Source organism: Engraulis encrasicolus, chromosome 16 (assembly GCF_034702125.1).
Source record: "Engraulis encrasicolus isolate BLACKSEA-1 chromosome 16, IST_EnEncr_1.0, whole genome shotgun sequence".
Classification (NCBI taxonomy): domain Eukaryota; kingdom Metazoa; phylum Chordata; class Actinopteri; order Clupeiformes; family Engraulidae; genus Engraulis; species Engraulis encrasicolus.
This window is the reverse complement of record NC_085872.1, coordinates 1,739,465-1,756,976: the sequence shown is the minus strand read 5'-3', so window position 1 is coordinate 1,756,976 and position 17,512 is coordinate 1,739,465. Positions and strand designations below refer to the sequence as shown.

Sequence of the window (17,512 nt, the reverse complement as noted above, 5' to 3'; positions counted from 1 at the left end):
AGTGCTCGTGACCGGATATAAACTACTGGCTGCCTGATGGGGCTTACAGTACATTATGATGTGCATTATAGATGCATCCATATGAACTTCACTTTACTTAGAGCACACTTTGATGACTTATGATCTCACATGGAACATTATAGCATCGTATGAGCCCTTATGACAGTTTGTCATCCAGGTCTGTGCATAGAGGGGTATAGATACTCATGATGTGCTATAAGCCCCATCAGGCAGACTGTAGTTTATAACCAGTCATGAGTACTCGTGACACCCTTGGATTTATAAAGCATTATAAGCTAGATTCATGGTTATTCATAACTGTTCATGTAAAGCATCATGAAGGATTTTGAGTGTAGTTATAATACGTTGTAAGTAATTATAATGCACATTATGATTTGTTATAAATGCGTTTGTAATGCGCTAAAGATATGGGCTTTAGTTTAGGAGGATTTTTTGGTTTGTTTTAGGTGATGTAACAGTAGCGGTTTCATTTAGACTTGAAAGCATTTAGACAAAAGCCTCACCCTGAACTTAAAACTGTCCTCTAACTGTCCCATGACATTACGTCTGTAATTGTCATAGATTGTCTACTAGGGCTGTAATTATACTCAACTAACGATTTGGTTCATATCACGATTTTTGACCTAAGGTTCGATAAACCCCATGATTTTAAAATTCTTTTTAAGAATATTTTTTAAATGTATTAATTTGCTTTGTTCACATTTTCCAACACAATAAAATAGAACTATGAATAACAAAAACATGATGGTTTATAGATAGAATAGGTTACAAGAATAGGTTGATATCTTTTTTTTAGTTTAAAAATAGTAATGATGATTATTTGATGGATGCACCATCACATCATGTCATGTGGTTGTTTTCTGGACTGAAGGGTAATAGAACTTTGAAAGGGCATATCACAATACTGCCTTCGTGCATCACGATAAACTGAAGTATCATGGCTGCATATCACAATTTCTCGGTTCAATACAATATCGTCACAACGTTATGACCCACAATATGCTTAACTGTTTAGGATCTCGGAAGAATCAATTAAATTAAACAGTAATTGCATTTATGAACTTTGTCCAAGCTGTAGATTCCAGCACTGTGCAGGCAGCTGGGCTGCTCCTCTGTGCTGGTGGGGGTGGGGGAGGGGGATGGGGATGGGGAGGTGGGGGAGCCCCTCATTAGTCCCTCTCCTCTCTCTGGAGCGTAGGGCGTGTCGGCACTCCTGGGTGACAGATGACTGGCATTAGGACGTGTCAGCTGGGCACCCCCTAGTACAATGGGGTAAATTTGTAATGAGAGCTCTGGCCCACAGAAGCACACTGATAGCACTGTGAGTGGTTAATGACCTGCTTGGGCCTTTAGCTCATCTGTCGCTAATGGACACGGGCAGTCGAAGGGGAGAGAGGGAGAGTGTGCCAAGTCTGTCCCAGCCTTTATGTCCTACAGATGATTAACAGCTAATTAAACCACAATCTGTGACAGACATTAAAATCCCAGCAGTAAAAATGGTGGCACCGGCCAAAAGTGACAGTTTTGCGCCATGTGCCTGTGTGCACAAGATGGCCAGTGAACACTGACATCTATTCAAGGCAATACATCACATGTGCTGCATAAATACATTTCAAGTACATGAGAGACTGTACTGCTGATGGTATGAATATTATTTTCTTAAAATGTCATCATTTTGAGCAAATATGCACATTCTGGGTGTATATTACATATCAACTAATATAAAATATTTAATATCAAATATTATATCAGCTTGAGTCCTTGGTTAAGTAGGTGTTGTCCGGCATTGGCTTTCATTACTGTCCTTGTAAATCCATTGGTAGGGGATATGTGTGGGATTAGGGGAGGATTTTAAACAGACTCTTGTTGAAAAAAGCACCTCCACTCCTCTACTATAACAACCCCCTCTCTTCCTGGCTGGCGATGTCACGCCACTCTGAGATCACGGCTGATTGTTGTTTTTACCGTGAGGTCGAGAGAAAGGTTAAGAACATGATCCCCCTCACCAGATAACAAGCTGGCTCTGGGCACTGTCATTTCTTCAGGAACATTCCAGAATATATGACTAATTCTCTTGCTCAGCCGAGCTCAAGATCTGGTCGTGATTATCGGAACAGCAGGTGACTCTAGGCCTTGAATAGACGTACAGCTAGCAGGCTACTGACAGCAAGTGGGAACAGAAATCACAATAATGTGTCTTGTGCCTCTGCCATCACAAAGCAAATGAATGTTGACATCCAAAAACACGTCACATTTGATATTTGAATAGTTCTGCCAAGAATATTTCAAAATTAAAATTGACATATTACACTATTTGCCTTCTGTTGTGGATGACTAGCAAGTACTTTAATTGGTCCTTCATTTACAATCAGAGGGCATAACACTAACACCGGCCTGGCACAAATAACCAGTCAACTATACTGCACAACAGACTAGAAAGGTAGAATTGGGAAAAAGAGCACATATATTGAATAGCAAAACTCAGTGCATTGTCAGTGCAAATAAAAAGTGGACAGTGGGAAATTTTGAAGGGGTAGACAAAAGAATCCCTACAGTGGAGTGTAGTGTACAGTAGAAAATGGACAGGGGAGGAGGTAAGGAATGAAAAGAGAACAGGAGTGAAAGAAAGAGACTTGAAAGTCAGCGAGGCCAATAAAAGTTATGTGGTACCATCCTCCCATGGCAAAAGACATGACAGACCTTTTGATTAAAGATATTCCCTTAGGTTGGCTTCTCATAGAGAGAAGTTTGTTTTGATAGCACACATGGGGGTAATTCAAAGTGCCATAGATATAAAAGAAAGACCAACATCTGAAAGTGAAAAGCAAATCTGTGAAATATCATACATGCATTAACATGCAAGAAATGTAATTGACCGTAAGTATATTTCTGTAATTTGCAATGAATTCACAAATGTATCTAGTTCAAATGCATTTTCACAGATAGATTAGTTCTTCCCATCCAATATAAATAGGTATTACAGTGCTTATACATTTGATCTTTTGATCCAGCTGCCTTCCAGCTGTCACCCCACAACCAGAGGGGATAAACATGAGCCAGCCCTGCTGACAGACATGTGCCACTTCATGATCAGCACAGTCCCGTTCTTCAACCAGGCTCATAACCCTCCCCTTGTCAGGACTCAATGCTGAAGTTTATCAGCTTAATATGCTGACAGCTTCCTCACACTTTACTCTGAGTGCCCTGGAATATTCAGCAATGGAGACCATTATCTTCCACTGACATGCGAGTAAAGTTCAGGAAGGAGAGAGAGAGAATGCCATGTTTGTTTTTGTTATCACCCATGAATCAAAGTAGAGTTTGTATTCTTGGAGATGTCTGAGAAGTTTTGACAAGGCAGATGGGAGAGATTGACTGCAGGTGGTAAGTGCAATGCGTTCCTGTGAGAGCCTGTGTTTTCCCACACATGAAGACCAGCCTACTGGGCCCTCAGTGAGGACCACCAGCTACAGGAAAGTCAAAGGTTGTCAGTATTTACATTCAAGCATCATCTCTGTTATTTTCTGGTAGCTTCCGTCTGTTTTTTGCAGTTAATGCTACAGTCTCTATGAGGTGTTCTTCTATTTGGAGAAGCAGTATGCTGAACAGTCATATTTATCATATCTTAAATAATGTTGCACTACGATGCCACTTTTTTCCTGTTATATTGGAATCATTATTCCAACTATGATTTATTTTTCTCATTACAGTGCTCTTCCCACAGTATTGTGCGCCTCTGAGACCGGTAAAAGTGAGGCTGTCTTGCCTTTTGGGAGCTATAAGTGGTGGAGGCCAGGCGAGGCATCTATATGGTGTCTGTTCAGTGTCTGGCCTGCTCTCTGCAGGGGTATTGTCATGGGCAGGGGTAGACATGTATACTGCATGGGTGCTGTGTTTTACGATCTCAACAACTTCTCTTCTGCTGCGCACATCCTCCTCCTTCGTGATGTCATGGAGGAATGAGAGATGTGCTGATCTATTGCGCCTCATGTTCTCTCACTCGTTTTGTGGCGTCCCCTCGTGCATATCCCATGAAGCCCATGAAGCCATGCCAGATCCATAGCAGTTCCGTAGATGCCGGAGAATGGCCGTTGATGAGACTCAGTACATTATAGGGAGGCCTTTCAGAAAATAGGTATTTTCCTACCCTCCCTCTAGAAAGACAAGTTGGTTCTTACTGTGTGTTGTGCTTCTTTTGTTGGGAGTAGGTGACTTTGCCTCTATTTCAAGATGTCCACTCAAGCATGCTCTGTGAATAAAATGACTTAATGTACATGGCAAGATGCCTCTTATCCTTGTCCTCTCCCTCCTCTCCTCTCCCCTACATTTCAAACCAGAGTCTGACAAGGGCAATATGTTCAGGCCATCAATCACAGAAACCCACTGACCTCAAAATATCTACGTCTGCTTAGACTTCAGGAGCTTGTTAATTTACTGCCACCACTACCTCATCTGCACTTCACCAAGTTCCTGATTTTAGAGGTCATCTGAACTCATATCAAGGTGGTACTTTAACGCTGGAAGGCACTGGATCATGTAATTTATCTCTTTAAATCACACATAAACAATTACAGTGTTAACTCGGATTTCTTTGCAGTATTTTGTAGTCCTGCACTATAAAGTCTAAAGTCTGATATTTCAGGTTTTAGAACCTTCAGTTGCCTTTGTATGACTAGATAATTTTATTTGGTGTGATTGATTGTGATTGCAGGCAAGCAAAGGCTGATGGCAAGCATAGTTATTCTTCTCCGACAGTTTATTATTATTTGACATTTTCACTTTCACCTTTGTCAATGGCGATCTCCATTATCCATCTCCATTATCCATCTCCATTCATATGTTTGAAAGGCCGCAGCATTCACAGTGTTCTAACGTCAAAACGTCTGGCTTGAACAGATCTCTGGGTGTTGGTTCACCAGAGGGATTTCCCCGCATTTCCCTGTTTTTCCTCCCATTGAAATTAATGGTAGAATGTTCAAGCTGATGATGTCATCCACTATAGCCGTTAGAGTGAGGCTTAACCTATCCTCTTTTTTTCTAATAAAGTAAAATAATCCAGTTCACCTATCAAAAGTACCACACCCTCTATGGGATTTGCTGTTCATTTAGTGATTTGACTTAACGTGTGATTTTCTGAAGCGTCAAGGTCCTCCCTGTATAACAGTGTCTTCCTATTCTATTATTCTATTCACACCTGTTTCAGTTAGTGGGCTCCTTTCTACCCACAGGTTAACACTTGCTACTGTTTCCGACCTCTCATCCAAAGAACCTGTCAACTCCCCCTCCTTCCCCCTCCAGAGTTTTAAGTGAGAGTGTAATGATGGCAGTCATCCATTGTAATCACCTCTAACAGCATCTCAAGTGCACTCTCCAGCTGAGCAAGATGTCCTTAAGCCCTGAGTGCTCTGCAGACATCTGAGAGGTGGTGGTGGTGGTGGTGGTGGTAGTATTCAGTGGTTGGACAGGATTTTGAGTTCCACAAACACTGCAACTACTAGGGGCAATCCAAAGGGCTTTTGACTTGATGTTCCGAAGACCAGCGAATTATAAAATGCATCCTTTGTGGCAATTTGTTGCACTGATTGGTTGCAGTACCATCCTGTTGCATGCAGCGGATTTGAAAGACAACCTTTTAGCCTACCTTGCCTCCTCTGCCTTGTTCCAGGACCCGACATCATCTTGATAAAGGTGTAGCTCAGCTAAACTAGCAGATAAACAGATTTTTTAAAATATATATTTTTAAAAAATCAACAAAACAGAATTTATTACAAACATTAAAGAATAACAAGCCACTAGAGTAAATGCTGTTTGAATTAAATGTCAGTTGTGATATGTTGATCAGAGTAAAAATAATGCCCCAATGGATCTCTGAATAGCATTACTAGTTAACTACAAGTCAAAGAAGTAGAACTATACAAGTTTCTCACCCACAGAGAATTGAAGTGCCATTGAGGTGGTCTGAACAAAGGGTGCAGCCAGCCCACATACATGGACACAAATAAGCAATGAAAAGCCAAAGGCCCCTCCTCCTCCTCCTCATATAATTTGCACACAGCTGAAGTAAATTATTCATTAATTGCAAGAGCTGTCCCAGTGGAGTGCAGTGCCACAGACAACCTCATCTAATTGGTATATCAATAACCCACTTTACATGGAGATCCTTTTCATGAGGACTGTATTCAACGGGCACATTGCAAAGAATCTCAATAGTATAGTACATGCAAACACCAAATTGTCCATTCTAGTACTCCTAAAACAGTAGAGTTCACAATAATGTAAGGCCAAGAACGGAATGTCTCAACATCGCTCCAATGCTGCTCTATTGCTGCTGTCCTCCATGTGTGTGCTGTTATATCTCCCATGCAAATGGATTGTCTCTTCAGTACCTTAAATTACACCTTTAAATTACACTGCATGTGTGCAGCTCCTGCTGCGTGTATACATGATCACCCCAGTCCTGCTCACAGGAGAGACTAGGGCTGGGTGGTTCTGGAAAAAATGCTTATCACGGTTTTCTTGATGAAAATTAATATCACGGTTCTCTGCACGATTTTTTTTTCATAAGCGGTGATTTTCCCCCACATCTCAATGTTTCTGAAGAAAAGGCTGAAATTAAATTTAAAAATGAGATAAAATCCTGAATTTTAATGAATCTCCATTTCTATTTCTATTCACTTTTTTGGAATAAAAACTTTCTCTCATCAAAAGTGAACCTTGTGTAGGTGAAAACCTTTATCACGTTTTTTTAATGGTATACCGCCCAGCCCTACTGTAGGAGAGACATATTTTAAAGTGACACTGCTGGAATCACTTCCTCCTTAGCCTTTCGGGTAGTCACTCCAGAGAAGCCTGGCTCCTTCCTCCATCTCATTAACATAGAGGCGCTTCTCCAGAGGGATGTACGTAGGTCTTCAATAACACGGCCTCGTTTTGTTTTCACATGCTGATTGACATGCGATGCCGCCATACATTAAATGGCCATCAGCCTCGGCATTACTTTTCAAAACCAGGGAGCGAGGGAGTGCCGAAAGGTCAATGCTGCCAAGTTATGAAGTGAGGGGTATCCCTCCCCCATCTGTAGTACAGAGCCTTTATCCATTTTAGGGACAAGGAGAAAAAACAGTCTCTCATTTCGTCTGTGTATTTCAATAGATATGTATCCTCTTATAAAGGTTTTTGACACATGCACACAAGGAGAAGGACGTTGGCAGACAATATGGCTGGGCAGAGCTTGCCTCAAGAGACATCCTTTTTCATGTTACTTTATGTAATTTTGATGGCCATTGCATTTCCCCCAGTCCTTCCTGGTTCAATTATGTCATTTTATTGTATTCTTCATTGTTGTGAAGGACACAGAACAAATGCAGTCATTAATGATGGTTATGAAAAACTCTTAAGCTATCACTTTTCGGCTACTCATTTGGATTCATTCTCCACAACTATACAATCCCGTTGGGGAGAGGTGGAGAGAAGTGTTCTAAATGAGCCCTGTTATAATCATCATAAACACTACAAACTATTAACTCTGCTCTGTGGAAAGTGATTCTCTGCAGAACTGTAACTGAAGATCCTTCATGACACATTTGTGCAAGTGCTCCCTTTTGGCCTTGACATTTAGGTGTTTTTTTATTGATATTGTGCTGCTTTTCATAAAATCCTTTATGGCAGAATGCATTGGACCACCTTGTGTTTGCTTGCATGTGGAAATGTCACCATTTTCTCGTTGCGTCTCCTCATGCACCAATGGTACACTCTAATTAAGAGTACAACAGAGAATTAAACTGAAATTAGCTGTCAGAAGGGCACATTTGAATGAGTGATGTCCCAGCGCACACCGTAAACATTTAAATGATATAAATGGCTGTTTAAGTGCACAGCTTAATGTCTGTCAGAGCATAATGTGACACAAGGCAGCAATGACAATCAAGAGTGCGTCACATTCTCATTTGGACACGTTTAAAGCCTTTGTGTGGCACATCTTTGTGCAAATGAACACAATTGCTGCTTTTATGAGAATCCATAAACACGCTGCGTGCTCTGCCAGCTAATGAAGGGGGAAACAGCTTGTAGCTTCAGCCTCATCGAGTCCATCAGACTAGAAGTGCACTCCATGTTTTTCCACTCATAAGGCTGAGTGGCTAGATCAGTGATGAAGAAAACATGAAATACAATACAATCCTTGCATAGTTTATGTTGAGCATTTTTTCCGTGTCTGTAAAACGATAATATATCCAAAGTCTCATGTCTAGACTCGTAGATTATCCTTGTCCTTCTGTTATTACAGTTATTCAGCAAGTGTGTGTCCAGTTATACATGAAGTTCTGAATAAAGATATAACTCTTTCTTTGCAGATGAATATGTGTTTTTTCTTTCATATTTTAGGCTTTGGAGAGTGAGTTTGTGTCCTGCCAGCTGCATCATTGGATTGACCTCATCTTTGGCTACAAGCAGCAGGGCCCGGAGGCTTTGCGCGCGCTTAATGTCTTCTACTACTTGACGTACGAAGGCACAGTCAACCTCAGCTCCATCAGCGACCCGATGCTGAGAGAGGTGTGTACCATTCCATCACCACTCACACACACTGTATAACCAGCACTGATAAGATGTCTGTTACATGACATCCATAACCATTTGATCACTGATTTTACATGCATTCAAAGCTGCAGATTATAACAACTGTCAGCTATTCACATGAGGACACATCTATCCACTCAGAGTTGAGAGGGTCGCTGAGCCTCAAGAAAGACGACGTGAATTACGTATTGTCACACAGACACGGTTCCCTGACTGCTGACTAACACTCAACATTGATGTGCTACTTCTACGACGACAAATCACAGAGTACAGAGACCCACTTCGACAGAGATGCATGACCTTCATCCTGAAAGCCCTTTGGAGATTTTGTACTGTTAATGATGGTGTGACCTTCCTACTGGTTCGTGAGAAGAGGGTGATTAAAAATCACAGAGCGGTGTCTACGGCATATCTCACATTTGGCCAAACGGAAATGGATAAAACTATATTTTTGGACTATTCACAGATTTGCTTTCATGAAAGTGTCTGTAACCCATGACATTTACAAGTCCTTGTAGCATTGTGGATAAGACTGGAGCACCCTCAGGGGGGTTGTTCATCTGCTCTTCATGCTTGGCGGCTAGACTGAAGTGGGGGGAAGGGGACGCAGAGCTTCTCTGATTGATGGAGCCCGTTGGGTTGTCCTCATCCAGATGTGCTGAGGTCTCCACACTGCGTGCAGATGCATTACTGCCCACCTCTGTCTGTTCACACCTTCCACTTAACCACCCTTTCCTTCCCAATCTCTTACTCTGGCCTTCACCTCATGCCCTCTGCCTTTCTCCGCCTCTTTTACACAACTGCCCCTACATCAGGAACCCAAGATTTTCTTCATCAAATCTAGATGATGCTAAAGCTCCGAATTATTATATTTCAAAAACATATATTTTTAGGGGCTTTTATACCTTTATTGACAGGACAGTATGAGATGATGACAGGAAGTGAGTGGGAGAGAGAGATGGGGGAGGATTGGGAAATGACCCCGGCCGGACTCAAACCGGGGTCCCCATGGGCATGCAAGCCCAAATGTGGGGGGCTTAGCGCATTCCGCCACAGCGCCCCCAAAGCTCTGAAATATTAACAAGATTATCGTGTCCTGATCATCATAGTCAATGCTCCCAATATAACAGTCAACATTGGTCTCTTCCTCTTGTCAAGGCAAGGCAAGGCAAGGCCTGTCAGTATATCAGAGTGTGATAGTGGTAGTTATATATCAGGGCTGGACCTGGCCACCACATTGCTGCTTTCTGTCATACTGAACCAGATGACTAAGAGACTGACATTCGGGCAGTACTGACACTACAGACATTCGTGCCTGATTGTACTGTAGCTGCACCAAAAAGATTTACTGGTGCTGCTGTGAGTGTGCAGGTGTGCATGCACATGCTTTGTCTGAGTCTGAGGGAGGTGGGAAAACACAATCAGCACTCACTATAATTACATATTAATGACTAATGATTACCATCTTATGTCCCCCCTCTATTAAAGAGGGTTGTCCCTCATGTTTTGAAAGCAGAGGCCCTGACTTTCATCTGCACATGCGCCAGCACCCAGCCCCAAACTGACCTTAATTTAGCCTCTTACAGTCACGCTTCACCTTCCCTCAGATACGCAAGGCACCCCATTATGGTAAATAAGAATATTTAGTCACAGCTTGTTGTACATCCAAATTGCCTTGTCAAGGCCGGGAGTAAATCAGCACAATGGATGCTGGGAGAGGGGGGTAGGATTCCATCATGTAAATGTGTGGAATATAGGGAGAGCTCATCAGACACGGTCCAGCACCTTCAGAGATTGGCCCCATCATTTTAGGGTTAGCCTGGTTTATGCTACACCACTGAAAGTCCTCTCCTGCTGGCCCCTGTAAAAGTCTGCACAGGATTTAATGATGATGGGTTGGGCGCCTGCTGAAGATGTGCCCCTGCATCAGCTAAAGCAAACCGGCTCCAAAAATCCAGGGACACAACCTTCCATCTAAAAGAGAGAGCATGCACACTCACGCGCACACAAACACACACTCTCTCTCTCTCTCTCTCTCTCTCTCTCTCTCTCTCTCTCTCTCTCTCTCTCTCTCTCTCTCTCTCTCTCTCTCTCTCTCTCTCCCACACACAATCAGCTTTTAGGCTAAGTTCTTATGATCTCTAAAGATAGCATGCAGTTGTGAGATGATTTCGGCAGACTGTTCCATTATGATTGTCAGGGTTACGATCAGGTCTACTTTCTGTGCTTTTTTTGATGATGGTGTACGGTGCTGCCCAGAGGGGTATTCTCCTCCTGCCATAGTCTGCTTCTCCTTCTTCAAGAATAGCTTCTCCGCCTCTTTCCAAACCTCAGGAGGTATTCTGCCTGGTCCTCCGGCGTTGTTGATCTTGTGTAGTTTAATGGCCTTAGTGATATGTGCCTGTTTACCACCTCACATACTTAACACCATCTAAAGCATATTTGTTTGTCTTGGTCTCATCAGACCACATGACATGGTTCCAGTGATCCATATCCTTGGTGTGTTCATCTCTCTTGAGACCAAGATAAACAAATTAGCTTTATACTGTATGGTGTTAAGCATGTGTGGTGGTAAACGAGAGTTTTTTTTGTTTTTTTTTTAAAGTGTATCGTCAAGCATGGTAGTGGCACTGACATGGTTTGGGGATGCGTGAATGCTGTCAACATTGGAAATCTGAATGTCACCTAAAGAAACATGCATGTCAACATGCACTGTGACTACTGAAGCAGATCATGATACTCTCCATAGGATTTCATTCAAATAAACAACGAACATTTTAGATGACCCCATCCATCCTCTTCACTCTGAGTTTGAACTGCTGCCCTCAGGGAGGCGCTACAGATCATTCATTGCTAAGAAGAACATTTATAAACATTCTTTTATTCCAAATGCAATTTCCATAGTCAATAAGCTATGGAAAAGCTAGAGATATTTTGAACTAATGCCTGACTTGCATATGATGTGTGTGCTGGGAGGGGTGGTTGGAGGGGGGGTGGATGCAGCATTTGTATGTGTGTTTTCTGTCTATTTGTGTCTGTCTGTCTGTCTGTTTTTTACCCTGTGAGACCAAAGGCAATTTTCATGCTTGCATGATAATAAAGTATAATCTAATCTAATCTAATCTCACACCCATCCATTTTAGCCAGGTGCAGACTCAAAATGTAAAAGTTCAATGTAAGGCAAGGTTGAAACAGACATCGATGGCCTCCCTTTTAATCCCTTTTCATTTTGAAACGGTTGGGCCAGCACGGCCCCCTCTCAAACATTCTCTACAGGATTTAAATCTGGGGTGTACTCACTTTGTCGAACGTTAATGGCTGTATTTTTAATTTTTTTTTGTGAGCGAACAAGAAATTTAAACGGTTATTTATATGTTAACAGGTCACTAATCATTGTGTCGAAGTGAAATTTCTTTAATGTTGTTCTATGAAGATATACTTACAAATCTGCAAAAATGTGAGGGGTGTACTCACTCCTGTGACATACTGTACATACACGTATACTGTACAATACATACATACACACACGTATGCACATACATGCATACATATGTATTCGGAGTACATTGTCCACACCTTCAGAGCCGTGCTCTTAAGTGACTTTTATGCTGATGTGCCGTCAGTGCCATCCTAACCCCTTCTCTTTTTTCTCTTCCCTTCTTCTTTTCTCTTGTTAAATTGTCATCCAGGCGGTTGAATCTCAGATCCGGAGTTTTGGACAGACACCATGTCAACTGCTTATTGAGCCACACCCTCCTAGAAGCTCAGCCATGCAAGTGGTGAGTTGTATGTGTAACAACACACACACACACACACACACACACACACACACACACACACACACACACACACTTTTTACACACACACACACCTACACTTTTTACACACACACACACACACACACACACACACACACACACACACACACACACACACACACACACACACACACACACACACACACACACACACACACACACACACACACTTTTTACACACACACACACACACTTTTATGCTCAAATTGCCCATTGTTTGTCTCTTTTGCTTTGCCTTTGGGTCGAGCACTTTTTTGAAAGCGATACTAAACCATTTCTGGAAATAAGTTCATTTTACACCTCCCCTCAGGGGCGCCGCCAGGGGGGGAAAGGTGGTACTGATTCTAACGGCCCGGCCCAACGCAACACGGTCCTCGGCCCGCGGATGGGATAATAAAATATTAATAATATATTCTTGCTTNTTTTTATAGGCCTAGTAATTGGAAATAAGCTTATTAAACACACAACTGCTGATTTCCATAACGTTTTCGTCAGCTCTTTATTATATTGTCATTTACCCTTCCCCCTGAGCTCTTGCGAAATGGTGTGGTCCAATCTGGCAACGTGTGAGGCGTTGAATCGAACAGCATCCGAAATGCGGTGGTGTAGGCCCAAAATTAAAATCTTTCATAGGGCCCAAAATTCCTGACGGCGCCCCTGCCTCCCCTTCAGTTAAATGATTGAGTTTTACCTTTCTCCTTTACTTCCAACCGCTCTCTGTCGCTATGTCTCCAATCATGCGCTTGTGCACTTCAAGCACTATGTTTCAGTGCGTAGGGCGCTCACACTTAATTTCGGTTGAGTCAGAGCATTAAAAGCGCCCGGATGATCCCTAACAATGATGAAAAACGCACTGCTTGAACGATGGACACTGCACATACTAAACGGCCGGCATGTTGACAATGAAATGGAAGAAACGTGGCGTTCAGTTCAGTAGAAGAGTTTGGTCAATAGTCTCCTAATTTTGTAAGTAATGTTGCTGAGACACCAACCTTTTCATGCCAAGCCAAGTATTGTATTCGTTATAATTGCTCTCCCATCTGTGCCCATTGTAGCCACAGTTCCACCTAGCTGCCACTAGTTGGCGAATGCGGGCAAGTGGAAATAGAGCCGTGGAGTCAAATTGGAGAATGGAGTCCATAGGGATAAATGCTAAAAAAATTGCTGACATCTTTTTGTGACTTAAACTAACTGATATAATCAAGACTGAATGTATAGTGTCCTACCCTCATATGTAAACCTTTCCTAATCTGTTTCTCCCTTAATATTGGTGTCAGACTCACACAAATGCAGTTCTGGGGTGCTACCTTGCTACTAAAAAGGACACCAAGTATGATTGAGATCTGTGTCGGTCGGTAGTGGTGTCAACAATGATCGATTCGGCGATCCGAATCGATCCGGGGCATGGACGATCCAGATCCAGATCCGGCAAGTTCCAGAATCAATCCGGCTATTTTTTTAAGTTTCAATTACTTCCATGGATATTTCGGGAGCAAATGAATGTTAAATTAAATAAAAACACTTCAAAACATTGCAAGACTGATACAGACTGATACAGAAAACAGCCAATAAATTGTTGCTCAGTATCTGACTACTTGTATATCCTCATCATGGCTGAACATTTGCTTTGCGTTCAGTAGAAATGTAATGCATTGCAATGCATTGTAGAATTGAATCGAATCGGATTGGATCTAATAGAATCGAATCGAATCGGATCTACTACCTCCCGAATCGTGATCGAATCGGATCGTGAGGGCAGTGCCGATCCACACCACTATCGGTCGGGTCCCAAAGTGTCTGATTTCACGTGAAATGACCCTACAGTAGTGTTATTTATGAGTCAATGGGTATGAGGAGATGGAGATGACCGGTTTTTTTTTTTCTTACAATGTGCCACAGTGGAAAATCCTCCCTCTCTTATCCTTCAAATGACAATAGAGCCAACTCACCGTATACATTTGCTATGAAGATCCGCGTTTTGGCGTCTCTTGGTTTGCTGCAATTAGAGTTTTTCTGAGCTAGCTGTAGCCATGTTGGGAAACACGTCCCTTCCCGCAGAGATGGCTCCCTCATCTCATTCAGAGAACCGGGGACATATACATGTCCTATTGTTTTTCTGAGTTAGCTGTAGCCATGTTGGGAAACACGTCCCCCCTGTGCAGAAACGGTAAAGCAGGATGCTGCTGGCAGAGATAAGAGGTGCAGCCAGATGAAAAGCAAACCCCAGAAGGCCAGAAGGTTTCTGTCTGAAGACGGGGAGCTACTGCAAGGCCTGCCCTAACTCAGCACACTGGGAGACCTTATGAGACCCATTGGAAAGACAGCATGCGTGACACAAGATGAATGCCTTCACGGCGCACCATTTTTTCTATATACTGTGTACGTTTTTATAAGTAGCTCTTATGAATACTATTATTACTACTATTACTTATGCATTTTTGTGTGTCCGCATCATAGTTTGCATTAAGAGTTTTTTCCATTAAATTATTTTGTCTCGGGTGCCCTCTTCTACTGATAGACTAGGCAGATAAGGATCTAGGCAGATATTAATAACTGCCCCTTTTTATAAATCTAATTTGAAAGTAGTTGATATGCCAGAGTAACAATTTTATCAGATGTATACTTCTGTGCAGTCTAGAAGGCTTTCTATGTGTGTAAAATCAAATGAACACCCTGCATACGTTTGTTTCCATATTCCCAGCTCTTTAAAATGCGTTGCAGTGGAATAATATGTCAATGCTCATATCACATTAGTTCAGATAAGTTCACATAAGTTAGGATGACAACAAAAACATTGCACTTTATATGTTGCTCTTCATGGCTTACGTTCTAATGAGGCTTCATGACATTTTGGGCCATAGATGAACACATAAAGACACTTGAACACATAAATTCTTATTTTCAGAATTAGAAGTGAGAACTTATCAAGTGTTCATTTGTTGATTTGGTAAACACAAAGCAGTCTTAAAGATGGTCTCATAATCTCTATGACCCCACTTTTTTGACTCCTGTTTTGTCCCTGTAACTTTGTAACGTTTCCCTACATCTGCTTGCGATTCCTTATCTTCTTTTCAGCATTTGTGTCTCTCTCACCTGGTTGACCTCTATGTAGTCCTTTCACTCGTTCTTTCGTTTTCCTCTGTCTTTCTTTCACTGTAATGACTTTGTCAAAAGCACTATGGGGCTGTCAGACTTGAGGATTTGGTTGTATGTGCTCTTGACATTAAACATACTGTAGGCACACGGACACGCGCACACGCACGCACGCACACGCACACGCACACACACACACACACACACACACACACACACACACACACACACAAACTCAGAAAGTGGAGGTCATGACCACTACAGGACTAGATGGATATATAACTCTGTAGACATCCATGATATAGAAATAGTATACATGGGTTCGCTGTGTTTGTAAACACAATATTGTGAGGAGGGGCAAGACACTGGCAGCCAACCATGTGAGCTAATTTTTTGACCAACGGCAGAGGTTGAGTTGTGCTCAGTTAGTTTCGCGCAGTCAGGGGAAAGCAAAAATGTAGAAGCCATGTATATAGAACATGCCAAACCACACACACGCACATATCAAGATAGTAAGAATTTGCATATGGTGGAATGTGCTTTTTGTATGTTAAAGTGCAGTTGTTGAACCACAGGCATAGATTGCGTCCCACTGTTTTCGCGACCCCATTGAGAAATTTGGTCATATCTGCAACCAAATTCACCACACACTAATCTAGACCCCTGATGTCTTTCTCATCCCACCCACTTTGCTATGTGAGGCCAGTCGGTGATTATCCACTGCTGTTCCTTCCTAATCCTCCTGTTGTGAGAGATCTTTTTGTCAAACAGCATCGCGTGGGGAAGTGCACTTGATGGTTGACTGACTTTGGGACTGCAATTATGTTTTTTTTAAAGCTCAAGTTAGTTCTTCTCTGTTCCTGTTGCTCTTTTTTTCATTTTTCAGTCTGGACGGCTCTCTGTGTTTCCATGCTCTTGATGATCATTGCATGGCAGTGGTGCTATCAAAGTTGTCTAGTACTAGCACTAGTTCACGCTCCTTTTGACGTAGACTTTGCTTTCGCTCCTTTCTTCTGGCTTCATAACTTGCTTTTCTGTTCATGTTTCCTCCATCTTCCCTCCCTCCCCCTCCTGGTATTGTATGCACGTTGCTTGTCCCCCTCTGTCCCTCCTGGCCATTGGTCTCAACAGTTTCTCCTCCTGCAGACTCCACTGATGTTCACCGAGCAGATGCAGCAAGACGTCATCATGGTGCTCAAGTTCCCTTCCAATTCTCCAGTCACCCATGTCGCGGCCAACACCCAACCTGGCCTAGCAAGCCCGGCTATCATCACGGTTACTGCTAACCGCCTCTTCTCTGTCAACAAGTGGCACGGCCTCACTGGTGAGCATCGGAGCACATGGAAAGGAAAAAAGTATTGTGCCACATCACCATATCAGAAAATTGAACATAAAACCCTTCACCTTCTGCCTGTATTTAGATATCACGAACGCTCTAAATTGATCAACCTGAAAGTTTTATTTTCTACTATTGGATGACTTGACCACTCTCCCTTTTATGTTTGTGCTGCTTTGAGCCAGGCTCAGTCTCAAAAGTAGCAATAAACACTGAAATGTGTGAAACAAGTGAATGAAGAGTTATGTACCATGAGTTCAGCCGTTTGTGATTGTGTGGTGTGTGTAGAGCATGCCTGTCGGCTGTCCTGGGAACATGCTCTTGTCTTGTCTGAAGCGCACCAACAGTTATCAGCCCACAGCCTCCGAATAAAATGTGACACTTCCACTGGTCAGCATTAGGGTTCCTGTCCACCCGCATCAATCAGGGACCAGACTCCCGCTCCTCTGTATTTAGTTCATGTCAATCCATCTGCATGTTGAAGCCATCCACACTATCCAGCAGAGGAGGGGGAGAACTAAAGGTGGCATCAAGGCAGTAAAAAAATATGTATTTTGTATTTGTGGCTTGAAGTTGTCTGGCTGTGTAGGTTTTTCAGGGTTGGTTTTATGAGGTGGTTGTACATACATACGCACACACACACACACACACACACACACACACACACACA

The 17,512-nt window shown here is 42.5% G+C and overlaps 1 protein-coding gene across 2 annotated transcripts in view; it reads left to right on the top strand.

Moving 5' to 3' along the window:
• lrba (LPS-responsive vesicle trafficking, beach and anchor containing) overlaps positions 1-17,512 on the top strand; it is a 211,804-nt gene that overhangs the window by 167,510 nt on the left and 26,782 nt on the right. For both annotated transcript variants that reach the window (XM_063218225.1, XM_063218224.1), the window contains exons 47-49: positions 8,404-8,571; positions 12,285-12,374; positions 16,653-16,830. In XM_063218225.1, the coding sequence (XP_063074295.1) occupies positions 8,404-8,571; positions 12,285-12,374; positions 16,653-16,830 (436 nt within the window). The remainder of the gene's footprint in view (positions 1-8,403; positions 8,572-12,284; positions 12,375-16,652; positions 16,831-17,512) is intronic.